The following is a 27,906-nucleotide window of genomic DNA, read 5'->3' on the forward strand; positions in this document are numbered from 1 at the left end:
GATACAAATACAAATTATAAAACCAAAAACATTTGGATCATCATAAAAGAAAAATCCAGCAAAGAAGACCCAGGACTGTTTAAGCAGTTAGAATCCCACATCAGACAAAAATGAGACAACATTCCTCTCACTAAACTCCAGCAACTGATCTCGTCACTTTCCAGATGTTTACAGACTGTTGTTAAAAGAGGAGCTGCTGCACAACAGTAATCATGGCCCTGGACTGACTTTTTTGAGATAAGATCAACTTTATTATCCCCGGGGGTAAATTTGTCATGGACATTAAGTGCAGTGCTGCTCACAATCAATACATTCATCAAGAAGAAAAAAACAAAAAACAAACAGGCAATACACAGAGACTGACTGGTCCACATTGACCAGAATAAGAGAGAGTTACAGGTAGAATTTTATATTGCTCCTGCCCTGTAATATTGCACTGGCTTCACTGCGGTAAACAATTTGAAAATATATTGCACATTCCCCTGATGTGTTGCTGCCATCAAAATAGTCAATTTATTTTCTACAATTTAATTCAAGAAGTAAAACTACCATATATTCTAGATTCATCACTCACAGAATTAAATATTTCAAGACTTGATGATTACAGCTTACAACTCCTGAAAATCCCAAATATACCGTATCTTAATATCCAAATATTACTAAACACCAATCAAAAATGATTTATGATACAAAATAGCCGAACTTGCATAAATTTCTGTTTCTTCTTCTTTTTTTTTTTTTTTTATCACTCAGTACTTTGTTGGGGCTCCTTTTGCATGAATTACTACATCTATCCAACATAGCATGGGGTCAATCAGTCTGCAGCACTGCTGGGGTGTTATGATGCCCAGGTTGCTCTGATAACCTTCAGCTCATCTGTATTGTTGAACCCGGAGTCACTCATCCTTCTCGTGACAATAGCCCAGAGATTCTCTATGAATCTATAGATTGTCTTCAGGTCACAATTAAACTTAGTATCACCATGGTCAGCAAACCAGTTTCTGGTAGTTTGGCTTCTGGTAGTGTGCAGGTGAAAAGGAAATCAGTCTCCATAAACCTTCTCATTAACAGGATTCTCTTTTAATTTTAGTGAGCTGTATAACAATAAAAAAAAAAAACATTTTAAATATTTCACTTTGTGAGATAAATCCACAATATATGGAAGTTTAAAGTGCTGAATTCAATTCTGGTTTAAAAAAAAAAGCTTTTTTTATTATATTCTATTTTTTTAAGTGTGACATTTACACGTGAAGCAACTTTTTTGTATGTTTTTCCTCATACTAGTTTTTGATCATAAATTTGTCTATTGTTATTCTCTTGTTCTTGAATCTGACTCATTTGTGTTTTTGTAGGTTTAATCTCCTGAGACCAAAGCTTTTGTTTGTAATGCATTTTTAGTTTCCCCCACTTATTTTGGATAAGTTGGTCCTGATCAGTGTAAAACCTAAAAAGCAACACTAAACAGCACAACACATCTCCAGAATGCCCTTTTTCTGCTGAATCAGCACTTTGCTGAGTAGATTCTTGATTATATGTTTTGGCTGTGTGGGCCAGTTGGTAAGAGATGGTGTCAGTCATTAAGAGAAGTATGGTGTCATTACTCTGATGGACCAAAATAACTTGTTAAGGCCAAGTATGAACTAAATTTCCACTTAAAGTTCTGGAATTCTTGAAAACTTCCTTTAAAAAATATTAGAAATAACCAAAAAAAAAATCCCCCTAAATTCCCTAGAATTTCCAAGACATTATTAAAAAAATTCTGTGAAAATTCTTAAACATTTAATTAAAACATAAAAACACAAATTATCCTCAAATATCCCCCCAAACATGTAAGTAAAAATTTCAGGAAAAAGTCCAAAAATCAAACTTTTTCCAACAATCCCATGAAAGTTCCTGAATATTTGAAAGGAAATTCCCCAAAATTTCACAACAATTTACCAATACATTCCACCAAAATTCATTGGGCAATTATGTAAAATATCCAAACAAACTCCTAGAATACTGAAGAAAGTTTCAAGGGAACTTTCCCCCTAAAATTCCAGTCAGTTTCCCAAATTCCCATGAAAGTACCTAAAATGTCATCCACACACCAAAAGTTCAAATAAAACTCAATATACAAACATAAAAGCTAAATATACAAACATATTCTCCAAAATTTCAAAGTAAATTCCCCAAACATCCTAAGCAAATTACTGAAACTTCTATGGAAATTAGGGAAAATTATCTCAAAATTCCAATAACAGAGTTTATCTCTATGTTGTAGGAAAGCCCAAATGTAATGTCCTCTTATGCAGGGTCTCAGGATTAAAACATATTTGTCTGTTAGAAATGATTTGTTTTCCTGCTGAATGTGACTCAGTGGTGTCATTCCTTAAATTTCCTTAGATATTAGTAAATGACTGATTTGCTTCCATGTTTACTGTCTGCTTGTAAATTGTCATATTTACAACAGGACTAGACTCCACAAAACCAAGATTTTATTTACAATTTCTTCAGACAGATATGCAGGGCACTGATTCTGTTTCCCCACCAAAGAAATACATTTATAAATAAAAAACATTTATTTTCTAAAACAATCACTGATATGAAGGACAGTAAACAGAGCAGATCACATTCAGAGCAGCCGTGTACACTTAGATCCTCTCTGTTTAGGACCAAAGCTCCCATCATGCCGTATGTTGTCCTCTTGATACCTGCAGCAGGTGAGTGATGTGGTCTGACTGTTTGAAGCATTAAACAGTATTTTATGAACTGGATAATGATAATAATCTATAATGTCTCTGCAGCATGAAGCTTTTAAGCTTACAGACTTAAATACTTCCTGCGATGTCCTCACAGAGATGGAGACGTCCATCAGCTGGTGTTGTTATTTCTCTGAGTATCCTGCAGGACGATGATCTGCTCATCCAATGTCTTCAACTCCTGCTGCAATGCTGACACCTGAACACAACACACCAACAAGGGTTACAAACATTCTCTTATAGAGATTTAAAAAAGAATTTCAGGAACAGATGAGAAACAGCCATTGACATGTATCAGTCTGGAAAGAGTAACAAAGCCATTTCTAAACATTTGGGATTCCAGCAAACCATGGTGAGAGCCATTATACACAAATGGAGAAAACTTGGAACAGTGCTGAACCTTCCCAAGAGTGGCTGGCCAACCAAAATGGTTTCAAGACCGCATCGATTACTCATCCAGGAGGTCACTAAAGAACCAAGAACAACATCTAAAGACTTGCAGGCCTCACTTGACTCAGTTAAGGTTTATGTTCATGATTCAACCATAAGAAAGAGACTGGGCAAAAACAGCATCCATGTGAGAGTTCAAACGCAAAACCACTGTTGTCCAAAAGGAAAATATAGGCTCGTCTCACATTTGACAAAAAAAATCTTGATGATTCCCATGTCTTTTGGGAAATATTTTGTAGATTGATGAGACAAAGGTTGAACTTTACATCCAGTTACACATGGCATAAAACTAACTCAGCATTCCATAAAAAGAACATCACACCAACAGTCAAACATGGCGGTTGTAGTGTGATGGTCTGGGGCTGCTTTGCTGCTTCAAGACCTGAACTTGAAGGACTCATGATTTCTGCTCTCTACCAGTAAATCCTGAAGGAGAATGTCCAGCCATCAGTTCCTGACCTAAAGCTCAAGTGCACTTGGGTTAGGCAGCAGGACAATGAATGACATTGATTTCACAGAGCACTAAATATATTTAAGGCAACCAGGAAGGGTAGGACCCTGGTACTTGTCTCCGATTGGACGAAACCCAAGTCATTCCTTGCTTCCAGTGGATACCAGAATAGCCGATCTAGTGTGAAATTTAAAGTGTGTACCAGGATGGAAGAGGACATTGAGCTGATAAGGCAATACTCTAACAAGGGAGAAACATATTGTTTAATTCTTAAAATGCTCTCTACGTATCATGAGATACATACAGAAATACATACATAAAAGTAATGTTTAATGTTTATGCCACAGGTGCCCTAAATTAACAGCACTGGTAATTACCAAAATCATTTTTTATGTTTCATGCAATGGTTAATACACCAATATGTAGAAGCTCTTTAACCCAAATGATATTTTTAATGCTAAAATATAATTATTATTGTTATCCATGAATTTTCAAATTTACTGATTTACAAAAAACTGAAAAAATAGTAAAGCACATTATTATTTCTTGATAAATATGTCAAATTATAGTTATTTACTTGCATTCCTGAACAGAAAAATGAGTTGTAGTGGTTGAATGTTATGCTTGATGAATTTCTGACTTCTCAGAGAAGCCCAGTGAGCCGGCTCAAATTTGAGTGAATTCAGTTTGAAATTCCTCATTCCTGTTCAAAATGGTAAAATGTAGAGAGCTCACTGAAAATGAAAGAATCCAAATTAAAGCACTTCATGATGCTGGATGGTCTTTGAGACAAATATGACAGGTGGTGTAATAAATTTGTTAAGCACTGTATATCAATTAGAACTACAAATGATTAAAGAACTCATGTTAATGATGCAGGGCTAATTTCGCACCAGTGGCTGTAGCTTGATCCATGAGTGAGTTTAAAAACACATTTATTCTTCTGTGTGTAGATTGATGATGAGGAATGTTTAAGTTTATTAATAAAAAATAGATGCTGTGACCTGCAGCAAAGTCAGAAACATTTAAAACCATCTAAGGTTTTTAAAAAGTTTGAAATTATATTCACCACTCTTTTAGTGAAATAGATATCGTTGATTGGTGCTTGGTGGGTTTTTTTAGGCACTGAAGTCTCTCATATTTTATAAGCTTGCTGTGAAGTGAAACTGTGGCTAGACAGAGATCTCCATTTACGCACAACACGGAAATAAATAAAGGCCTGTCTTTATCTGTCTAAAAGCACATGGAAAAAAAAAATCACATCCCCAGATATTTTATGATAGTGGTTATCATCTCTCATATTAAATCAGGGACAAGGGACAAGGGAAGAGGAATGAAAAGAGCACATGTACGTGCAAGAAAACAGTGAGGAATAGAGGGAACGTAGCTTATTTTCTATAAAGTTAGATATTATAAAGAACAATTTCTCAACTACAAATCCCTCCAGTGCTTTTGCAAACCTTGCCTTACAAACATATTTTTTTAGACTTGAGGCGTTTTGATGAAGGATTTAATGAAACCCTGGGGCAGGCATGCTCTGCTTGCTGTGCTTGCATGTCCACCCGACAACTGTGTTTCTATTTTCTTTGTGATATTTTATAACTGATGTTTTAATTGTGACCTGTCAAGGGACTGCAGATGTAAATTAGCTTTAAGCTAACTCTGGTACAATGCATCAAATGGAAACATTTATGTTTTTTCATTGCACATGGTCCCTTTACAAATAAATAAATAAATACATAAATAAATCTTAAAAAGTGTATAGTTTGATTATAATGTAAAAACTTGGCGGTAACACTGTATACCCCAGTGAAATTCAGAGACAGAATGACAGTATCAAGAAACAGATACCATCCAGTCCTATTTGGAACCCTTAAATCTAACGTAAAGGACCTCAGACTGGGAGAAGAAGCCGATATTCTTCATTAAATATCGATAAGAGGAAAATAGCCTACTATCAGAGCTGCTGGGACCTGACATACTGGAGATTACATTCGAGAGTGACACAATCATGTGTAAATATTTAGAGAGCATTTCAAGAATCACACTATATGTTTGTCCCTTGTTAAAGTATTGCCTTATCAGCTCAATGTCCTTTTCTATCCTGGTATACACTTTAAATCCTGGTATACAATTTATATTTAGCTAGATCGGCCATTGTGGTATTCACTGGAAACAAGAAATGGCTTGGATTTTGTCCAATCAGAGACAAGTACCAGGGTCCTACCCGTTCCGTTTTCCTGAAATATATTTTGTGCTCTGTGAAATGTATTTGTGTTTTGTGAAATTTATTTCACACTTTTGAAATATTAATCCTGTTGGCCTTCAGGGCCACCGTAAACATCAAGAAGCATAATGATGTTTCAATTTTGGTACAATCACATTAAATCTTAAATTTGGTATTGTAAAAACCCCAATTACAGACAAAAATTTCAGGCTTGACTGTAAAAGTATGGTTGTGAATACACCTTTAAAGGTCACATATTATGCAAAATACACTTATTCAGGCATTTCTAGCAAAAAAATGTGTCTCTAGCCTGTCCATAAACCCCCCAAGAAGAAAAAAAAAATCCACAACCCCCCTCTTTCTCCACCTCTCAAGAAATTTGTGCTGAAACAAGCCATTCACAGATTTTCCCCACATGATGTCATGTGGGGAGTTATCACCACCCCTCCCCACTGGGAAGAAAGTTACGCCCTCCTCCTCTCCTGATTCTCCTCTCAACTGCCAGCTGAGAGGAGGATCAGGAGGGCCACATCCATTTCCTGAAAGGGGTGTAGTCAGGGGTTTTTTAGCCATGCAAAAATCCAATACTGGAGTATTTTTTCAGCAACAAACTTCACAGGCATGTTTTGGGGACCTCTGAGACCAATACTTGCCTCTCAACTTGTCTTAAAGGGGTAAGATGTGTGACCTTTAATTCCATATTCATCCTTCCACTGCATAATTTTATCATCAAACCTTCAGATCAAACCAAAGCATCATCCTGTGCCCACCTTTGCATCCATTGACTGCCTGACGTGGGCAGGAACTTTGGTCTGATAGTCATCAGATTGGACTCTCTTCAGCATTGTCTCCAGCTTTAGAACGAGTTTGTCTCTGCGCAGAGAGAGCTGCTGCATCTGTTTATCCACATTTCCTCCACTCTGAGAGACAAAAACAAGAAAATACCGAGATTTAGACAGGAAACAGCACAGTGCAGAAAAGTCAAATACTGCAGTTCCTCTAGTGTCCATTAGAGAATGTCTTCAGGCAGTGAGTCAATCCCCATAGAGGCCCATGTTAAAACATCCAACTTTACAGCAACAACAAACATGTTTACAGCCTCGTGAAAACAAAAAACAAAAAAAAAAAACATGTTGGTGTCAATGAGTGAATTCATGGCAACTACAGAAACCACCCAAGTCAACATACAGTCATGGACGAAAGTATTGGCACCCCTGGAATTTTCCAGAAAATACACAATTTCTCCCAGAAATTGTTGCAATTACAAATGTTTTTGGTATACACATGTTTATTGCCTTTATGTGCATTGGAACAACACACAAAAATCCGAAGAAAAAAAAGACAAAATTGACATAATTTTACACAAAACTCAAAAAATGGGCTGGACAAAATGATTTGCACCCTTTTAAAACTGCGGGTAAATCATTTTATTTCAAGCATGTGATGCTCATTTAAACTCACCTGTGGCAGTAACAGGTGCTGGGAATACAAAAATCATACCTGAAGCCAGTTAGAATGTATGAAAGTTGACTCAACCTTTGTGTTGTGTGCCTGTGTGTGTCACACCAAGCATGGAGAAGAGAGAGGAGAGCCCAGAATTGTCTGAGGACTTAAGAAGCAAAATTGTAGAAAAATATGAAGAATCTCAAGGTTACAAGACCATCTCCAGAGATCTTGAAATTCCTTTGTCCACTGTGCGTAATATAATCAAGAAGTTTATAACCCATGGAACTGTGGCTAATCTCCCTGGACGAGGATCGAAGAGAAAAATTCACAAAAGAATGCAACGCAGGATAGTTGGAATGGTGGATAAACATCCTCAGTTAACTTCCACAAAAATTCAGAACATTTTGAGAACAGATGAGACTAGAGCTTTTTGGAAAAGCATGTCATTCTACTGTTTACAGAAAACTGAATGAGGCCTACAAAGAAAAGAACACAGTACCTACAGTCAAACATGGTGGAGGTTCAAGGATGTTTTGGGGTTATTTTTGCTGCCACTGGCACTGGGTGCCTTGACTGTGTACAAGGAATCATGAAATCTGGAGACTATCAAAAAATTTTGGGCAGCAATGTAGGGCCTAGTGTCAGAAAGCTGGGTCTGTATCAGAGGTCATGGGTGTTCCAGCAGGACAATGACCCCAAACATACCTCAAAAAGTACCAAGAAATGGTTGGAGACAAAGCGCTGGAGAGTTCTGAAGTGGCCAGCAATGAGTCTGGATCTAAATCCCATTGAACACCTATGAAGAGATCTCAAAACTGCTGTTGCAAGAAGCACTCTTCAAATCTGAGAGACCTGGAGCAGTTTGCAAAAGAAGAGTGGTTCAAAATTCCAGTTTAGAGGTGTAAGAAGCTTGTTGATGGTTATAGGAAGCGATTGGTTTCAGTTATTTTTTTCCAAGGGTGTGCAACCAAATACTAAGTTGAGGATGCCAACAATTTTGTCCGGCTCATTTTTTGAGTTTTGTGTAAAATTATGTCAATTTTGTCTTTTTTTCTTCGGATTTTTTGTGTTGTTCCAATGCACATAAAGGGAATAAACACATGTATACCAAAAACATTTGTAATTGCAACAATTTCTGGGAGAAATGGTGTATTTTCTGGAAAAATTCCAGGGGTGCCAATATTTTCGTCCATGACTGTATGTTTATGTTCTGTGCATAAATCCTGCTACTATGGAGGTTTTTATCATTACTGAGACACCAACAGCCATGACACAGGAGGCTTTGGCGTCAAATGTACTTGCATTTTGCCCTGCTCTTCTAAAGCTCTTCTCCTTATTTGTGAAAACTGTGGTTGACTGTTACATCTCAACTGATCACATTAGAGGTAAGCATTATGTATCAATCTGCATGATTAGGGATGTGTTACAGCTGCATGCCAGGAGGAGGTTTGGCCTCACTTCCCTGTGAGGGAAGTGCTTTGTATGTAATTTCAGACTTCATGCGAGCTCTAAGACAAATTAACAACTAAAGATGACAATGATAGCGCTGGGAAATAATGACAGTCATGTTATCCTTAAGCCTTCATAAAGTCTTTAAAAGATGACATCACCATCAAAGGGAGAAGACAGAGTGTTCATGAAGCTGGGGATGTGGGGGCGTTTTCCCTCCACTTTTGTCATATAGTAGGCCATAGTTTGCAACAAAGGACAGTCAACACAATAGGATAGCAGTGCCTCTTCAACAGTTTTTCTCCCTCCTGTTGTCATAAATAGGTGGTCTACACATATATTAAGGATTACTACTTGGTCTGAATAGCCTAAATGGATAAAAATCCATGTTAGTACATTTTTTAATTCGGGTCAGAGTCGTTTTAAGTACTGATCCTTACCTGGACGTGCAGGTGTATCTGACAGGTGTGGTCGACCACACTGACCAGGCTGCCTGCAGGTGGAGGGGTGGAGCTTACAGTGAGTGGGCCTTCTGCGCTATCAGGACAGTAAATATGGAGGCTGGAGAGTTGACTCAAAGTCTGAACAGCTGATTCAAAGCGTAGGAGGATGTCAGCCTGAGCGGGAGAACACACCACCCACACTGAAACATAACATCACAAAGACACACAAACCCAGCATGGAAACAAACATGTTAAATTATTCATTCAGTAATAAACCAGAGCTGTATTATACCTGGCTGTGAGCTGTTTAAACTGTGTATTTATGTTCACTTTAGTTGGCTGGTATGAATTTGTCTGAATTTGTGTTGTGTTTGTTCCATACTTCTGGTTTCTCTTCAGTCATTTTTGTGTATTCATTGGTTGTTAGTTTTATTTGTATATATTTGTGTTTTACTGTGTATTGCGTATTTGTGAATATTTGTTGACTCGTGTTACAGACTCACTGTCTGGTTTCTGTTTGGTCAGTCTACACTGAGTTCGCAGTGATCGAGCCTTTGCGATCACGTCCTGTGCCAGCATGAAATCTCTCTCCTCTTCAGGGAAAAACCAGTGAGCCTGACGGAACAAGAGGTCAAAACATGTCAGCTAAAATAGGAAAATAACACATCTCTTTAAGATTCAAAACACCAGCTGGCTTTGGTTTAAGGGAGGAAACAAGCAGAGTAAAAACACTTCATCGTCTGATTCATGAAGAGATGTATCACATCTACACCAGCAGTTTTTTGGAGGTATTCAGGTGCATCTCAATAAATTAGAATATCATGGAAATGTTAATTAACCTCAGTGGTTCAATTCCAAAAGTGAAACCCATAATTTTTAGATTCATTATTTTGTAATATAGATGACAACTTTTGGAAAAGTGGTTGGAGTTTCTCATGCCTCTCACCACTTTCACCGGACAGTCTACATAATTAAAAGAGTATTGGTAAAAACCAGGGGTGGAAAGTAACTAATTATATTTACTCAAAGTAAACTTTTACCTTTACTTAATTCAGTTTTAACCAGAGTAACTGTAGTTTAAAAGAAAAAAGAAAAAACTCAAGCATTAAAGCTGTAGGTTCTTTTAAAGTGGTGGTGACCAATAGTAAGGTAGAGTAGGACATAATGTTGTTAGATTAGTAAAATCAGGAAAAAATGGAAAATAAAATAAGGAGTTCTGGTGTGTGTAATGTGCTGTGGCGTGTATGTTGTTACCAGTTGCTCTGATCGTGGGTACGTCTGCAGACAGAGGCTGCTCGGCGCTGAAGCCCCGACCCCAAACGGCTGCAGCCTCTGCCACAGCTCCTCGGTGATGAATGGCATGAAGGGGGACAGCAGAGCAAGAGACAAGGACACGCAGTGATACAGAACGCTGACCACCGCCTGTCTTGCCTTCATCGTGTCCTCCCTGTGACTCCGCCCACCATGCTGAGTCAACAAAGGTTTTATGCACTCCTGAAGGACAAAGACGATAGGACAGATGGGTTAAAGAGACGTTAAAGAGCTCCCATGATGCTCTGTAGCGATCTGCTCCTCATCCTCACCAGGTAGACGTCACACAGGCTCTGCAGCCAGAACGAGTGCAACGCAGATGTGACGACGTGCAACTCGTATGCTTCGAATGCCTTCTCCACCTGAAACACCGTGCTGTAGAGTCGCGAGCAGATCCACCGGTCCATGCTGCTCATGGGAAATGTCTAAGAAGACAATAAGAAAACAAAATATGAAACAAGTAAATTTAAAGCTTTTTATAGGTGCTGACCGGAGAAGTCTGCAGAGACAAAAAGAAACAAAAAATTTTAAAGGATGGGAATATTAGAATATTTTATTTAATCTACAGGTCCATGCTGCTCACTGAAGACATCTGAGGAAACAAAAAGGAGAAATCAAAATAATAAAAAGAAAGATAAATATCAAAGTTTTTTTTAAAAGCTTTATGTGCATGGTCCTAGCGGGAAACCTCTGAAGTGAAAAGAAGAAAACAAACAATAATTGGAAGGAAAACATCCAGGTTTAAAAGTTTTAGGTCCACCCTGTTCAGCAAAGACATCTGATGAGAAAAGATGAAACAAAAGGTTAAAAAAGGCAGGAAAAAATATTACGGTTTAAAGCTACTGGTTCAATATGAAGAAGAGCAGACATAAGAAAAATAAAAAATAAAATAAAAACATAAAACATGCAGGTTTTAATGCTGCAGATCCACACTGCTCATGAAAAATGTCTGAGGAGAAACAAGGAACAAAGGATTAAAAAGACTGGTAAATGTTAATGTTGTTTTCAGCTAAAAAACATTCTGTTCACAGGAGACATCCAAGAAACCTTCTGATCTTTCACCTTATAAGTTTAATCTTCTGTCTTTGATTTCTCCTGAAAACCTATAGAATAAAAACATGATGCCTGTTAAACAAAAGCAGCACTCTTTCAAAAAGATCAACATAAACCAAACACCAAACATGCAGTTGAGCATGTTTCTGTGTCGTACCTCCTTTAGCGTTGCCACTGCTGTGGTGCTGTTATTCTCCAGTATTCCCAGGGTGAACCGCAGCGTCTGCCACATCTTATTACAAAAATGTCGGCAACTCAGGACCTGAGACACCGACAGGCTGATGGTGTCCCCTGAGCAGGACAGGGATGTGGACAAAGAGGGACATATGTGTCAAACCTTCAATATTCAATATTTTATCAATATCTCTTGTTTCCAGAGACAACCTCTGATGACCAATGGTAACATAAAGAACCTAAATATAACCCTGTCTATTTAATCAGATGGCTGTGAAGGAGAGAAATTGATCCAGTAAAAAACTATAAATGCCAAAAAATGATAAGATTTAAAAATCTTAAGTTCTTTAGAGATATTTTAGCCTGTGACAAAAACATTGGCAACTTTCGGACAAGAGAGTGGAGCTGTCTTGCCCACCCACTAATCCAAAAGTCCTGTTAAAAAGTTACCATCATATTTGAGCAATTAAGACAGTTGCTAATGTTTCTTTGGAGCAGCAAAACATTTACTTTTGTTAAAATTGGACAAATACATTTTTTAATTGTACAAAAACTGGTACAATATTTCAGCAAATATGCATTCGTGCAATCTAGATACAAAATGGCAGAAACTGCAAATTTGAAAGTTGGCAATGTTTTTTTCTAAATGCCACTACATTCTGCTCTGTTTGTGTTGCACAACCACGTTTACAAAGTTGATGTACTGAAAAGTTGCCACTGTGTGCATGCAACTCACACAGCTGGCAACATTCCATCTATTTTGGCATAACATTTTGTTTATCTAAGTTGCACAAATACATTTTGTTTCAATTGTAAAAACATGTTGGCAACATTTCAGCAATTATGATTTTTGCAGTTTAGACAAAATATTGCCAAAGTATTAGGTAAAGTTAGAAATTTGGCAGTGATGCCAATATTGCACAATATGTCTTTTGTATGCATTGCAAAATACAATGATAGTTTATATACAGAAAAGTTGCCAATGTATATGCGCAATTTGGCTGTTGCCAATATTTTGCCAAAATTATGCAAATACACCAGCACAGTATTTAGCTGGAAGGATACGATCATTTTTATGAATTTTAAAGTGCTGGCAATTTTACGGATATACCACATATACACTCCATTAAGTGGGACAAATTAACACATATTTGTGCAATTTTGACAAAATATTGCCAAAATATTTGTGCAATTGAGCAGTTGGTAAAGTTTCATCAAGATTGCACAACATTGTCTAACATTTCACATATGCATTGCACATTAGTCATAAAAAATGGTGGAAACATTTCAGCAATTTTGTTTTCTGCAATTTAGACAAAAAATGCCAAAATATTCAGCAAAGCTTAATATTTGTAAACATTTGGTCTTAAAAAAATACAGGAATAGTTTATGTACTGAAAAGTTGCCAGTGTATTTGTGCAATTTGGCAGTTGGCAGTATTTTGTCAAAGCTACACAAATATACCAGCAATGTACTGTATTTTTGCAATTTAGCTGGAAGGATGCAGTCATATTTTTCCGTTTGAACAGCTGGCAATATTTCATTTTGTTGATACTGCACAAATGCATATGCAAAGTTTGAGCAAATACATATTTTTGCAATTCAGACGAAATGTTGCCAAAATATTAGTGCAGCTTAGACTGTTTGCAACATTTCATCTAAATAGAACAAGATTATGTTTGTCAAAATTGCATAAATATATTTTGTGTTAACCATGAAAATATGGTGGCAACATTTCAGCAAATATGCTTTATGCAATTTAGAGGAAAAATTACCGAAGTATTTCTTAAAGTTCAAATTTTGGCAATGTTTCGTCTAAAGTGCACAATGCTTTAACTTAATGTTTTATACAAATATGCTGATAGTTTATCTAATGAAAAGTTGTCAATGTTTTTGTGCAATTGAGAGTTAGCTTTTTTGTTAGATATTAGTGCATTTTAGATGAAAGGTTACTGTCATTTTTGTGCAATTTAGAGAGTTGGTAACCTTTTGTATAAATTGCAAATTTTACTTTTTAAATGGTACAAATCAGTTTAATCTTAATGGAAATTTCACTAATGTTTTGGAGAATTTAGACAGGGTGCAGGAGTTTGCACGCAATTAAAAAATAAATAAATACAAGAAAACTGTCCAGCACTGGGCGACAATGACTTATATTGCTGCTGTTGTGGTATCAAACAGGTTTCAATATGGTTTATCATTCTGGTATGAAGACAGCAGCTACAATGGTGTTTCTTTGCTGTTGCTCTCTTTATGAAAGTCATAATGAAGCTCGTCTTCCTATTTTCTTTCTTCCTCTGCAGGTAAACTCACCTTGGATCCTGTGAGAGCACAGAGCAAATCTCAGAGCATCCGTCCCACACTGAGGAATCCCTCCAGGGAAATCTCGTCTCTGTAGAGAGATAGAGAAGAGAGACAAAGTAGTGAGTGCGCTCAGTCTGAAGAAGATACAGAAAAAAGAAATCAGAGAGACAGGAGCTCACCTGAGCCTCTATGGCAACCAGCCGCTCCCTGGGATCCAAGTTCCCCTCGTTTACCTTCTCTTCAAGTCTCTGAATGAAGAAGAGGATAAAGAAAGAGACAGAAGAAGAGAAGAAAGAGTCAGATTCTATGTTTGATAGAAAATATTATTGTGATGTTATGTACAAACCAACAAGCAAAAAAATGACTAAATGAAAATTCTTTAAAACAAGTTGTGAATCAGAATTTAAGAAAAAGAGCACAGCGGCTTCATTTGTGGTTACAACAGTGTGTGTCTCAGTGTTTTATACTGGTAACACTAGTCTATAAAATGCAGCCAACTCTTTAGATAATTATACAGGTATTAGAAGTGTGACCAATACACAGATTTTGCTGTAGTTATGAATGAACAGAGAGATAGAGAGATGCTCCTCACCTCCAGAGAGACTCCATGAATGACGTCCAATGGGTCGATGACATTTCCCAGAGATTTGCTCATCTTCCTGCCGTGTTTGTCTCTCACCATGGAGTGGAAGAGAACCTAATACATCATGGGAAGATTGGAGACGGAATAACATTGCTGTTTTTAAAAATTATCTCTTGAAATTAAAAAAAAATATCGGACAGTCATCCCCACAATCATTCCAACTTCATGAAGGGTAAACATGATGTAATAAAGGCGTTGTAGGAATTAAAGATGGCATATGAAGAGACTGAGTCTGACATTTTTTCCCTTTAAATATAGATATGTTGAGTTTTGATGAATTTACACACAGTGGAGAAATATCATGGATTTTGAATGTCTGATGAAAACTAAACACATTTAGTCTTGTTTTAGTCTCCTTTATGAAAACTATACCTACTTTTTGTCACAGTTTTGTCATCAAAGATCTATTTTTAGATGATCTTACCACGTCTTCCTCATGAAAAAAGGTAGTAAAGAAACATTTTGAGTCAGAGTTTTAGTTGACAAAATTAACACTGCTGAGGGTACAGTTCAAACTGTCTTGGCTTTAACTGGTGTACCTGCCTGTTTAAAAGGCAGCTGTCCCGTCAGTTCCATGCCCAGCATCACCATCCTCGCCACCCAGAAGAAGATGAGGTCACTTCCTGTCTCCAGGATGGAGTTGGGGTAGAAGCGCTGCAGGTCGGGGGTCTGTGGGGGTGGTTTGGGTGTTATAACAGACACAGAAGGGGCTGTGTGATGTTTCAATGGGAAAGAGGAGACCTACCTGGTTAGGCCAGCCCAACATGGCAAAGGGAAACAACCCTGAAGAGAACCAGGTGTCCAGGACGTCCGGGTCTGAGATACAGAGAGCGAGCAAAGGTTTTAAAGAAATGCATGTTTATTTAAAACCTATAGAGTAGAAAAATGAGACATCACAGGTTATTTTGGAGGTTTTTGGGAGGCTTTTGATCTTATTTTGACAGGACAGCTGAAGAGAGAAAGTATATACAGGGAGAGATCAAGGGGGCATGCATCAAACAGAGTCAGGATTAGGAATCAATCCTGCTACAGTGCGTTAAGGACTGTAGCCTCTGCATATGAACGCCTCCTCTAACTGAGCTAAACTAGCACCTAGACATGACTGAGAACAGTGAATTTTAATATTATTATCAATTTTTGTTATTATCTCCGGCAAGGAGGTTATGTGATCGGCAGGGTTTGTTAGTTTGTTTGTTAGCAACATAACTCAAAAAGTTGTGGAAGGAATTTGATGAATTTTCAGGAAATGTCAGAAATGGCATAAGGAAGAACTGATTAGATTTTGGGAGTTATCCAGATCACCATCTGGATCCAGGAATTTTTTAAAGGATTCTGTACTATTGGGAGATAGGGCTAATGGCAGAGGTCTGCGCTCTCCAAGTGCTTTTCTAGTTATGATTATTATTAGTAGTGGTAGTAGTAGTAATACTGGCAGTTGAAGTAAGAAAAAACAAAACATGCATTTGTAGACAAAATAAAAATTTTGCAGTTTAGACAAAATGCTGTTCAGAGGGCAAATTTTGGAAACTGCATCAAAACAATAGCAACATGGGGCCACAGGTGGCCTAGTCGTTTAAGATGAGTCCCATATATGTGGTTGGCCCAGGTTTGAATCCATCCTGTGGCACTTTCCTGCATGTCCCTCACCAGCTTTCTCATCAGCCCAAAAATAAATCTTAAAAGAAAACCTAGAATGGTGTGCAATATAGGCTTTACTGTCTAAATTCCACAAATACCCGAAAAGTCCGCTAAGTTCCAGGCTCACTAGAAAACGTTCTTTAAGATCTACTGAAGGCATGGATAGCGTTATTAGAACAGCACAACAGAGGGCTTTCAGAGGAAAAAGGGAGTGGCTATGATTTATGGTTCAAACATTATTCAATTTGTGTCTCTTTTTGTCGAATATGCCAATGCCAGTCTCAGAGAGTTAATGGGCATGAGGGTTGGTGCAATACCAGAATGATAAACTTTGATATAATTCTAATAAAAATGAACTCACAGAAACAACAATAGATGTCCTAGACATCCAATACTGGGGATTTCATTGTTTTTACCTCCTATGTTGCACTAATATGTTGTCAACATTCCTGTACTTTGAGGTTCACACTGTGAGTGGGTGAATACTGGCCCTGAGCTTTGCTAAGGTCCGGTCACCTTGAGTCAAAATGATGTCTCCCTGTTTGACTCCATATTTATCTGCTGCTCGATGCCGAGCCTCGTCTTCGCTGCGGCCACATACCCACAGCTCCTCCTGGAACATACAATGATGCAGTTACAGAGTAAAATAATGTAATGAATCAGAAAATTATTCCAATGCTCAAACCCAAGTCTAACCACACAAACCTTTGAGTGTTATTTAATTTATCAAACAGGATTAAAAGAGACTATACATATGAATCATATGAATTTAAACCTGAAACATGAAAATTTGGCACAAGAAAAATATCAAAATAAAATAAAACATCAATTTTCTGTGACATTTTTAACTTAAAAATTCAAAGATGAGGTTTATTTTATGTTCAAATGTGAAACTTTATTTTCTGTAAAATACACATTTCTATGCTGTAACTGATCTATGCTTTCTTTTCTTTCAACAGGTGGAAAGTACAGTGGCCTGGAGGTGTCAGACAATTGCATATACAAAATGCTTTGAATGAACAGAAAAAAAGACTGCAAGAATCTGCGACATGAATGTAAGTAGCTAATTGCATCTCTCTCCTATCTGTTAATGCAAAGTGTTTTGGAGATGGATTTCTAACACCTCCAGGCCACCGTAGGAACATGTTGGTGACAACAGTTTCAAAAAGCACAAACAATTTTTCGGAACATTTGTCATCTTCACGGTTGATGTGATGTCTTGTGTTTTTTTTTTATTTAGATTAAATTTGTTGCTTTAAATTTTTCGAAATTATCACATTCTGTTTTTATGGCCATTTTTCACACTGTCCCAACTTTTTGGGAAACAGCACTGTATATTTACATCCATGATTCTAACCTGCTGAGAGTCAGTGGGCTCAGGAAGCTGTACTCTGTATGCAGGGATCTGATGACCCCACCAGAGCTGTCGGGAAACGCACCAATCACTGCACAGGAAACACACAGACATTGTTTGATAAGACAGGAGGTCATTCATCATCAGGCTGTGGTCATTTCACTCACATGTCAGGACAGTAAAGACACAATGAGGCATTGTTTATCATTACAACACTGGTCTGACTAAAGATCCTTTAATACCAAACTCTACATCCTGGAAATGTCTGGATTTATCCAAGTGAGCAGCACGTGTTGACAAACACCTGGAATTTAAAAACTGAACAGAGGGGGAAGAGCAGGGCGTTTGGTTAAGAAAAAGTCTGACAGTGATGATTTTCTGCAATGAGTTTGATTTATGAAAGTTGAGTAGCTGAATATATCAGAGTCTATATGTGTTAAAACGATCTTAAAAACCTCACAGGTGCAATTCTGTGCCTGATTTTCCCTACCACCAACCCCCTAACGGTTGCAGGGTCTTGGCCTGATTCAAGCTTTGATTTTCAGGCCTGATTCTGAACCTGACCAGCACCTTCTCTTCCTGCTAAAATCTGGGGCACTCACCTGGGTTAAAGCTCAATTTAGGCCTGATTTACTGTAACCCACCCCTGACATCTGAAGGGGAAAAAATCTCATTTTAAGCTGGTTCAAGCCCCAAATTTAGGCCCAAAGTTCTCACCCCAGCCCCATAACCATCAAGTCCGAGTCAGACTTTGGGCCCAGTCTCCTGCTGCTTCCTCTAACAATCTGGGGGCCTGGCCTGATATTATGATTGTCACGTCATGGCCTGGTTTAAATCTTAATTTAAGGCCATATTTTGGACCTGACCCGTCCTCTATTTGTGCTAAAAAACATGATCTGTTTTTATTCTCAATTTAAAGGCCCAACTTTTGGTACAAAGTTCCAGTTTTAATGCCTGGTTCCTGGATTGTGGGCCAAGGTTCCCTCCACTTCCCAAAACCTGGAGGGCATGGCATGACATAGGCCTGATTTTGGGATGGATTTGCCCTATCTCCCAGCTGCCAACAGTTTATGATTGGCCTGACTTTGGGCTCGATTCTTTTGTCCTCACTCTGGACCTCCCCTCCCACCCACAACCCCCACTATCAAGGAGGCAGAGCGCAGTTTTAGGTTTAATCTTTGGCCACATTTGGGGCCTGATTTTGGGCCTCATCTTAGACACCTCTCCCCCAAATTGTCAATTTCAGTTCTTAATTTTGGCCATACCCCCTCATGTCTGTGCAATCTCCACTACAAACAGCAGCTGTCTGGTCTCACTGGAGGATTATATAGCTGTCCTTAAGCCTACATTTACCATGTTTAAAACATCAGCTAAGATCTGAATGTCATCTATTTGGTGCCAGCCTGTGATGAGGAGCGTACCTGATGTTAGACAGCCAGCTCTTCCATGTCTTGGTGTAGACGTTCGGGATGAGTTCCAGCTCTCCTTCCTCCACCACCTGACACACAAACAAATGTCATTACTCTCTTATCTGAACTTTTAAACATAAAAATTAAAGTAAAAATGAAGTTCTGCTCACCTGTACAGCTTTTTTAGCCATTTCCTCACAGCGGACAAACCACTGCTTCTTCAGCAGAGGTTCAATGATGTCTCCTGAGCGGCTGACAAGTAAGGCAAGGCAATGCAAGTTTATTCGTATAGCACATTTCAGCAACAAGGCAATTCAAAGTGCTTCACACAGGACATTAACCCCTTATAGCCTGTTGTATCATATTTGATGCATACTTTTATGATACCCCTATCTAACCAATATGATCATAAATTAATAAAAAAAACTACTGAATACAACTGCTGTTTCAAAAGAGATATAAAAAATATGTTTAATTCTATGGAAATTTGGATGCTTTGGATTTCAGTAGAAAGTGAAATAAACATTTCAGTTCCAAAAATTAGAATTTTCTGGCTATATTTTGTGTTTTCAGGCTTCAATGGCAATACAATGACAAAGGGAAAAAGAAACAAAATAGAAACATTTTAAAAGAAAAATGTAAAAAGGGATGAAAAAGAAAATAAAACCCACAAAAGATATACACAAAGATATTAAAGTAAAAGTTACAGTGAAGAGTTGGACTAGAAATAAAACACAGTTGAGTAAATATTTAGAAGTCAGGACAGCAAAGACTCTATTAAAATGTTTCAGGATAAGGAATAACCACTGCAGGAAATCAATTTGCTCGGTAATTTATGACATTTTGTGAAAGTTTGCCAAAAAATTGGGATGTATCGGCTTCCACAGTGCAGTCAAGATTGAGTTTAGCCTAAATGCTTGAAACAGAAACAGAGATAGAGTTAATTTCCTGCTGGTTTGAAGATATTTAATTTACCATCACAGAAGATAAAACAAATGAGATTGAACATGTGATCACTGATATTTTTCTCCCTTTTCCCAGCTTCATCATACAGCTCATTTTGGTATTTAAGACCTTTAATTGCAGACCTTAATTATTTATTCAACTTTTTTTCATGCCTCAGCGCAAGCGATAGCCAAGGCTGGTGGCATTATGTTTTCAGGTTTTCTGTTCTTCTGTCTGTCACGGCCACTGTGAAAGGGGATATCTCAAGAATTTTTACAGATTTTCTTCAAAATCCGCACAAGTGTTTACTATCCCTTAAGGATGAACTGATGAGACCTTTAGGTCAAAATGTATTAGGCCAAATGGTTAGCCCTTGTTCTTCAGAGATAGGCCCCCAGCAGATCACCCCGGAAACTAGTAAAGGTAATACGTCTCTGTGCAGCATTAAGCTTGTCCACTCAGTTAAAGTAAATAACTGTCCTTTTAAAACAGAATTAAACTAGAAAAGCACTTGGAGAGCGCAGACCTCTGCCATTAGCCCTATCTCCCAATAGTACAGAACCCTTTAAAAAAAATCCCGGTTCCAGAAGATGATCCGGATCGCTCCCAAAATCTAATCAGTTCTTCCTTATGCCATTTCTGAGATTCCCTGAAAATTTCATCAAATTCCGACCACAATTATTTGAGTTATGTTGCTAATAAACAAACTAACAAACAAACTAACTGACAATTGAACAAACCCACAAGATCACATAACCTCCTTGCCGGAGGTAATTAAATACCTGCAGACCGGTAAGGTCATGGCATGACTCTTCTTTTCTCTGAACAGTTTCTTTTCCATCAGAGCGTCCACCACCTGCTGTCTAGCATCAAAACGCTTCACTCCCTTAAAAAACACAAAATCAACACCAAACATCAAAAAACAACTACAGCCTTCATTCAACGATAGTTTAAAGATGGTGTACCTGCAGCCAGTGTCCACTAGGTGGCATCATGGTGCCGTCTCCTGAAATCACTGTGAGGCGAGGCAGTGAGTGCCTCTGAGAGAGCTGGAAGTCAGCGTGGTCGTGAGCTGGGGTCACTTTTACCGCACCTAAACATCGAAAACACACGGAGAGACAGGTCATATGAGAGAAAGACACTCACTGAGCATGTGCAGGAGCGGTTTCTGATGACACAGGACTGTGCCTCTCACCTGTCCCCAGCGTCATGTCGACGGCACGGTCTGTGATGATTGGTAGACGTCCGTCAGTGAACGGGTGACGGAGCTGTTTACCATGAACGCCCTGATACATACGTGGAAAAAAATGATACTAACATGTTAATGAAGCTTTATTTGAAAGAAAAATTAACTACAACATTTTCATAACCTCAAAGGAGACAGATGTTAGTCAGAAGGTTAGCGCCAACACTACTGATCTGTTAAATGCCTTAGTATAAAGAAATCACACCTGTAGAGGGCCACTTCACCTGGTTGTTCAGGAGCCTGGACTTTTTGGTAGACAGGCCTAAATACTCACCTGATATCGAGGGTCATCGGGGTGAACGGCTACTGCTACGTCTCCTAGCATTGTCTCAGGACGCGTGGTAGACACACAAACTTCTCCGTCTGACAGGGGGCAATAAAATATAAATATTTATATCAAATAAAAAATAAGCATGTTTGACGTTTTCAGATGACTAAAGTCTCACCATGTCCGTCCAGAGGATAAGCAAATGTAACCATCGTCCCAAACTCAACTTTGTGTTCATAACCAGGAACTGACAACATGGTCTGTCCAACCAGCTCCACAGAGTCCACCTAAAACCATAATAAACAACTGTGGGTGATCACACCTTTCTACTTAGAGTCACAAACAGAAAAATATCAGGCTGGTGAAGTCCCTCTGATATCCCTTTCAGTTTTAGAGTAATAAAGTTAGTCAAACCAATCTAGGAGAGGTTAAGATATGCCTACAGAGAAAAACAGCCAACATCACAGCAGTCTCTGGTGGCTGCCTGTGGTTAAAATGTGACATAGGGTGTTAGGTTTTTCTTTAAGGGTTTATACAGTTTATGATTTGATCAGTCATTATAATAACACAGATTCAACATTTTAAATCAGAAAGTATGAGAAGGTATCACTGTATTTTAACATTTTGTTAATGTGACTTACCTCGATGTCAGAGATAGCGGACTCCAGAGCACAGCTCCAGTTAACCAATGCTTCAGAGCGATAGATGAGACCGCGGTCTGAGAGACGGACAAATGCTTCAGTCACTGCTCTGCTAAAACTCTAAAAACAGATGAAAAACAACAGAAGCCCAATACATCAGCTGAGACTGTTCATTATTACATTTATGGTAGTGATACTTGATGGCCCCAACTGGGGTCATGACCCACTGGAAATGTCACCAGGGGGCGCTGTGGGGTCATGGAAACTTGGAGCAACAAGGGCAAAATGGAACATGATAAAATGATAGTTATTTGTGATGATGAAATTGAAATGCATCTATATTTGGATTTTTTTTTATCACCGTAAACTAAAATACCTGCTCTGTTCTCTATCCCAATCATATCTTCATTCATCCATCAATTTATCCATCTATCAACCCATTCAACCACCCATCCCTTCATCCATCCATCATTCATCAACCCATCCATCAATTAATCCACTTAATCATCTGTCTATCCATTCAGCAATCCATTCAAATCGCCATCATCCATCCATCCAACCATAAGTCCATCATTGATTGATCCATCCATCTATCCATTAATTTACTCATCCAACCATCCATTCATACATGTATGTTCCTGTTAACCAGGATCCTGAGGTGTTCCCAGGCCAGTGGAGATATATATAATCTCTCCAGTCAGTCCTGGGTTTACCCCGGGGTCTCCTTCCAGTTGGATGAGCCACGTTCTCCACAAGAAGGAGACCAGGAAGATCCTGATCAGATGCCCCAGATCCACAGATCAAGTGTGCCTTTTGAACATTTCTTTCTGAAGGACCGTGTAGCCCTAGCACTTCTAACAAGAATAACATAAACGTGCAAATGCAGGAGTAGGGCTAAGTTGTTGTCTTTTGTTCTAAGGTGTCACTCATATGTTGCTATTTGACAGCCTGAGGTGTGAAGCGCTTGGGAGTGTATGCTGTAGTATCATATCATAACGTCAGTGGGAGGGCGGAAGAGTTGAGCCTTCCATATGAATCATTTTCAACACGTCCATGAAGTTTTAAAAAACAGTTCTTAAAGATTCTTACAGGATCCAGAGTGAAACAGGCTCTGCTCCAGTCCAAAGATGCCCCCAGTTTCCTCAGCTGCTCGTAAATCTCATCTCCTTTCCTGACATCAACACACACATAAAAGACACACATTAACACTTGTACCCTGTGTGATAAACATCAGATTAAGATCTTATAGTGCAGACTCACTCATTCTTCCATTTCCAGATCTCGTTTAAGAAGTCGTCTCTGCTGTAATCATTCCTGCTTCGCCCCCACTCCCTCTGCAGCTTCCTCTCCACCACACTCTGCGCAGGTTTTTAACATTTAAGACCCAAATATGATCCACAGAGATTAAGTATGTAGAAATTGTGAACAACATGGCAGTGACTAATTAAAGGATTTATAAAAGTGAGAGAGCATCAATAATTCCTTTGTTTTCCACTAAATATGACCACCGAGGTCATAAATATCTGACCCACTTTATTGAGTTACCTCATCATGAGTTTTCTTCACAAGCATCAAACAGAACAAAACATAACTTCATAAAGTAGAGAGGAAGTTGTCATACCTGGGTAGCGATTCCTGCATGGTCACATCCAGGGACCCAGAGGACTCTATATCCCTGCATCCTCCTCCTAATGGAGACAAAAGCACATGTTACGTCTCCATCCAAAGATAAAACATATTAAACATATTAAACATGAATGGACACAGCATGCTGCCTACAGAAGTGGTTCCCAAATGGTGCTCTACGAAGCAAATCTAGGTTTGCCATGGGAATTCTTAAAACCATCCATTATTAGTCCAACTAAAAAAATCTAGAGATACTGTAACACATGTTAAAGAGGCTATTTCACATGGATAATAATATGTTGTGCCTTGGGTAAGAATTATTTGAAAGCCATTGGTTAATATTGTGATGTTTCCAGGTACCATCGGACCAGCGCGTCCTCCACAGCCACAGTGAGAGCATGACCAAGGTGCAGAGTCCCTGTCACGTTTGGAGGAGGAATACAGAGTGAGAAGGTCCGGTCCATGGCTTGAGGTAGACTCTCCTGGAGAAATGATAACAACATGAATGTTTAGAGAAGATGAGAGACGTTACAGATGCCATGACAGCCAAAACACAGATATTATCAGCTCAACTTAGATATACAGACATGTATGGATGTTTTTGCAAAGGACAGAAATACTGGAGATCCCACTGCTAAGTGATTTTAGAATCATTTTATATCCAAACACTGAAATATGAATTTCAAGAAGCTGATTTTAAATCCTTACATGTTGCTCAGGTCTGAAGAATCCTTCTGTCTCCCACCACTGATACCAGCTAGACTCCACGAAATCCGGACTGTAGGCCGATGGGAATGGCACGCGACTGTCTTCAGAGACAAACACTCTTTAATAAGTCTGCCATGAAATATACAAGGCTATCAAGGATGTCATGATCTCAGAATTTTAAACTTTGATTTGACTATTAAAAATCAAATCATATATCAAAACTAGTTTGATAACATGAAAACAAAAACAGGCTGTCCTACACACCCAGTATTGGGTAATTTATTGTACTTTCTCAATTTCACCAAAAAAAAAAAAAATAAATGAATAAATAAATAAATAGCAGAACATTTTTGACAAAATTGCCCTAATTCATCAGCAACGCTTTGTTTGAAGTGCACATATATGTTGGCAATATTTTGTTTAAACTGTTCTTATCTAATGGAAACCTATTTGGGCAATTCAGATGAAAAAATGTTGGAAATGTGGACCAAAAAAAAAAAAAACCTTATAAAATTTAGGCAAAATGTTGCCAACTGTCTAAATTGCAAAAATACAACATGTCAAAGTTGCACCATTATAATAGCAATGTATTTATGCAATTTAAATGAAAATTTTGAGATTTGAACTGAACATAATGTTACATAATTTAGAAAAAAAATGTTGTCAACTGTCTGAATTGCATAAATGCAAAGGTTCCTCTATATTGCATAAATAGTCTGTCAACTTATCATTGCTATCTGGACAAAAAAAAAAAGATTTGCAAATTATACTAAATGTTACCGACTGTCAAAACTGCAAACCCCCCCAAAACAAAAAAACATGGTCAATATTTTATCTGAACTGCACAAATGTTCTGATGAGTTTCAATTTCATAAATGTTATCAATATATTTATAAAAAATAAAAACACAGAATGTTGTGCGATTTCAACAAACATCATCAACTGTCATTGTTGCACAAATTAGTTGCCAACCTTTCCTTGGAACTTCACAGTTAATATTTTGGCACTAAAATGTTAGCAAAATATATTTGCAAGTCAACAGAATACTATCTCAATTGCACAATAAGTTGGCAATATTGCAACAAAACATGTTTGGAAATTTTGGCTAAAATGCAGCGTTACAAGCTGTCCCAATTGCACTAATAGAAAAGCAACCTTTCATCTAAAATGTTTTATTTCAGTTTGAAAATGTTGACAACATACACTCTGCAGTTTAGATGAAACATTGTCAACATTCTAGATTGCACAAAGATGCTCAGGAACCTTTTGACTAAATTGCAACAAAGTTGTGTTTCTGATTGAAATGTTGCCAATGTGTTAGTGCAGTTTAGAAAAGACAAAACATTGTGCAATGTAGATTAAATGTTGCAGACTAGGCAGTGGTCCCCCATTCTCTACTAGCAGATTTTTCAGTGTTTGAAAAGTTTTTGTTTATCATGTTTTTATTCTTTTGTTACCATTGATCAATGACATAACAGTGATTGTATAATCATAAAAATGCAGTATAGAAAAATATTAGTATTCAAAATTCTTCCGCCCTCTCTGACAGGCAGTAAGTAGGGCAGGGCCACCACAACCTGGAATCATAAATATCAAACATGTTCAATACTTAGGATTTGAGGTCAGGGAGGCTCTAGTTCAATCATAGTTGAGTAAAGTAATCATGTTGAGGATTATTTGGACAAATAATCGTTGGCAACAAGCCTCCATATGGGAAAGACACCCACGAAAAATAAGGGGAACCTGACCAACAACTGGACCTATAGTTGTGTAGTGTATGGCCAGCCTTACGTGGATTCAACTTTTTTTTCTTAAATTACTGGGGGGAAAACAGACACAACTTTTTGTTGATGTCGCCCAGCCATAGTGGTCTGATACCTTTCTTTGCTCCGGGAGGAGTTGACCCAGTGTACTCGATCTTCTCTTTTTCACTCCATCTCATTGTGTTTTCTTCAATAGTCTACAAACAAATCAATCAAAATAATCTATTTTATGTTTTTATTTGAAGCATTTTTTCCTCCTGAAGTTTATTTGATACTTACACTGTGTTTTGATGTCAGAATGGCCTCATCCTTTTGCCTCCTCCTCCTCTGTTTCTCCGCCTGGGGCCGCGGAAAGGAGAGAGACGACGATGACGATGATGATGGTGATGATGAAGATGATGAATATGATGATGAAAAGGAGGTGGAAGGTTCTAGGAGTTTTCTGGAGCAAAGTCTGGTCCCTCCTCCCTCTGTGAACCTCAAACATAGGACTCGACCTGCCCTCCACATCCTCAGTAACACAGTGATAACACCACAGAAAGAGAGAGAAGTGTAAAAAGTCCATGATTAATCCAAATCAGTGAGATTATAAATTAATTGAATAATATTCAATATTTCCCACTTCTGATTTGACTTACCTAGCATGCCTCTATCGACCTCTGCAACAACTTAACAGCTACTCCGGAAACGGAGGGCAGAGAAAGTTAATTTGTATCGAGTTATTAATTTAGCAGTGATGCTGAATAATCGTGTCTATGTGCTGTCATTGTGACATTTGAAGTAACTTTTTGATCATATTTTGAGGTTTCAGCATGAGGACGAGGTTTCCCGACGGACCTAAACTTTGCCGACAAAGCTGTCCGTCTACTATTATCTTCCCCAACGCACTTCCGCTGTAAAGCTAATCGAGAAATCATCCTATATAAATATTTCAAAATAAGAGGGGGCTTAACTAAAATGATTGTGAACGCAACAGGATCAGAGCCACGAAAAAAAAAATCTGTCTTTTTTCAAGCAATTCTGACTTTGTTTTAAGTGGTTCCCAGCCGCTGAATCGGGACCAAAACTGGGTCATGGAGCTTTCCAGTGAGTCAGTGTGCCTGGATGTCATGAGTCTTTTATGTGTGGAAGCTGAATCTATATTTTGTGCGGTTTTCCTATGACAGTACGTTGGTTTTAGTTGTTTTCTCAAAATCCTGACTAACTTCTCTTTTATGTGTGCTGATGACCTTGTTGTTTTTAGACTCAGTAGTGCTGGTCTTCAGCAGTTGCTGTCTATTTGCTCTGTATATGGTGTCGAGCATGATATTAAATATACTTCTAAGAAGAGCTCAATTGTGATATTCCACACAAAAGAGGATCAGTTGTTGAACTTTCCTGTTTCATACTGTCTAACGGTGCTCTTGAGGTCTGTAGTAAAGTTAGATATCTTGATCATTTTATCACAGAAAAAATGATGGGTGATTGAAATCTACAGAAAGGACTGCAAGATTTATGCACAAGCAAACATTCTTGCTTGCAGGTTCAGTTTTTGTTCAGATACTGTTAAGATGTCTTTGTCTGAGGCATATTGTACACCTCTGTATGCTGCACACTTGTGGATGAACTACAAGAAA

The 27,906-nt window shown here is 38.1% G+C and overlaps 1 protein-coding gene across 4 annotated transcripts; it reads right to left on the reverse strand.

The window, feature by feature from the left end:
* Window positions 1-2,460: 2,460 nt before the first annotated feature.
* Window positions 2,461-27,137, reverse strand: vars2 (valyl-tRNA synthetase 2, mitochondrial). Of its 4 annotated transcripts, none has more exons than XM_041809903.1 (31): window positions 26,929-27,137; window positions 26,570-26,801; window positions 26,406-26,487; window positions 24,528-24,628; window positions 24,180-24,301; window positions 23,815-23,881; window positions 23,454-23,551; window positions 23,283-23,364; window positions 22,194-22,313; window positions 21,731-21,839; window positions 21,559-21,647; window positions 21,234-21,324; window positions 21,004-21,131; window positions 20,821-20,924; window positions 19,264-19,345; window positions 19,106-19,182; window positions 17,688-17,775; window positions 16,847-16,943; window positions 15,438-15,508; window positions 15,236-15,361; window positions 14,642-14,746; window positions 14,229-14,297; window positions 14,059-14,137; window positions 11,729-11,862; window positions 10,791-10,943; window positions 10,462-10,701; window positions 9,711-9,822; window positions 9,205-9,407; window positions 6,640-6,789; window positions 2,807-2,940; window positions 2,461-2,693 (listed from the first exon to the last, which is right to left on the reverse strand). In XM_041809903.1, the coding sequence occupies exons 2-30, from the start codon at window positions 26,798-26,800 to the stop codon at window positions 2,854-2,856; spliced, it is 3,297 nt and encodes a 1,098-aa protein (XP_041665837.1). In that variant the 5' UTR covers window position 26,801; window positions 26,929-27,137; the 3' UTR covers window positions 2,461-2,693; window positions 2,807-2,853. The 4 variants fall into 4 exon arrangements, with proteins under 4 accessions (XP_041665837.1, XP_041665836.1, XP_041665835.1 ...); XM_041809902.1 differs by having other exon boundaries at window positions 2,461-2,720; XM_041809901.1 differs by having other exon boundaries at window positions 2,461-2,940.
* Window positions 27,138-27,906: the final 769 nt, after the last annotated feature.

This window comes from Cheilinus undulatus, linkage group 16 (assembly GCF_018320785.1).
Source record: "Cheilinus undulatus linkage group 16, ASM1832078v1, whole genome shotgun sequence".
NCBI classification, from domain to species: domain Eukaryota; kingdom Metazoa; phylum Chordata; class Actinopteri; order Labriformes; family Labridae; genus Cheilinus; species Cheilinus undulatus.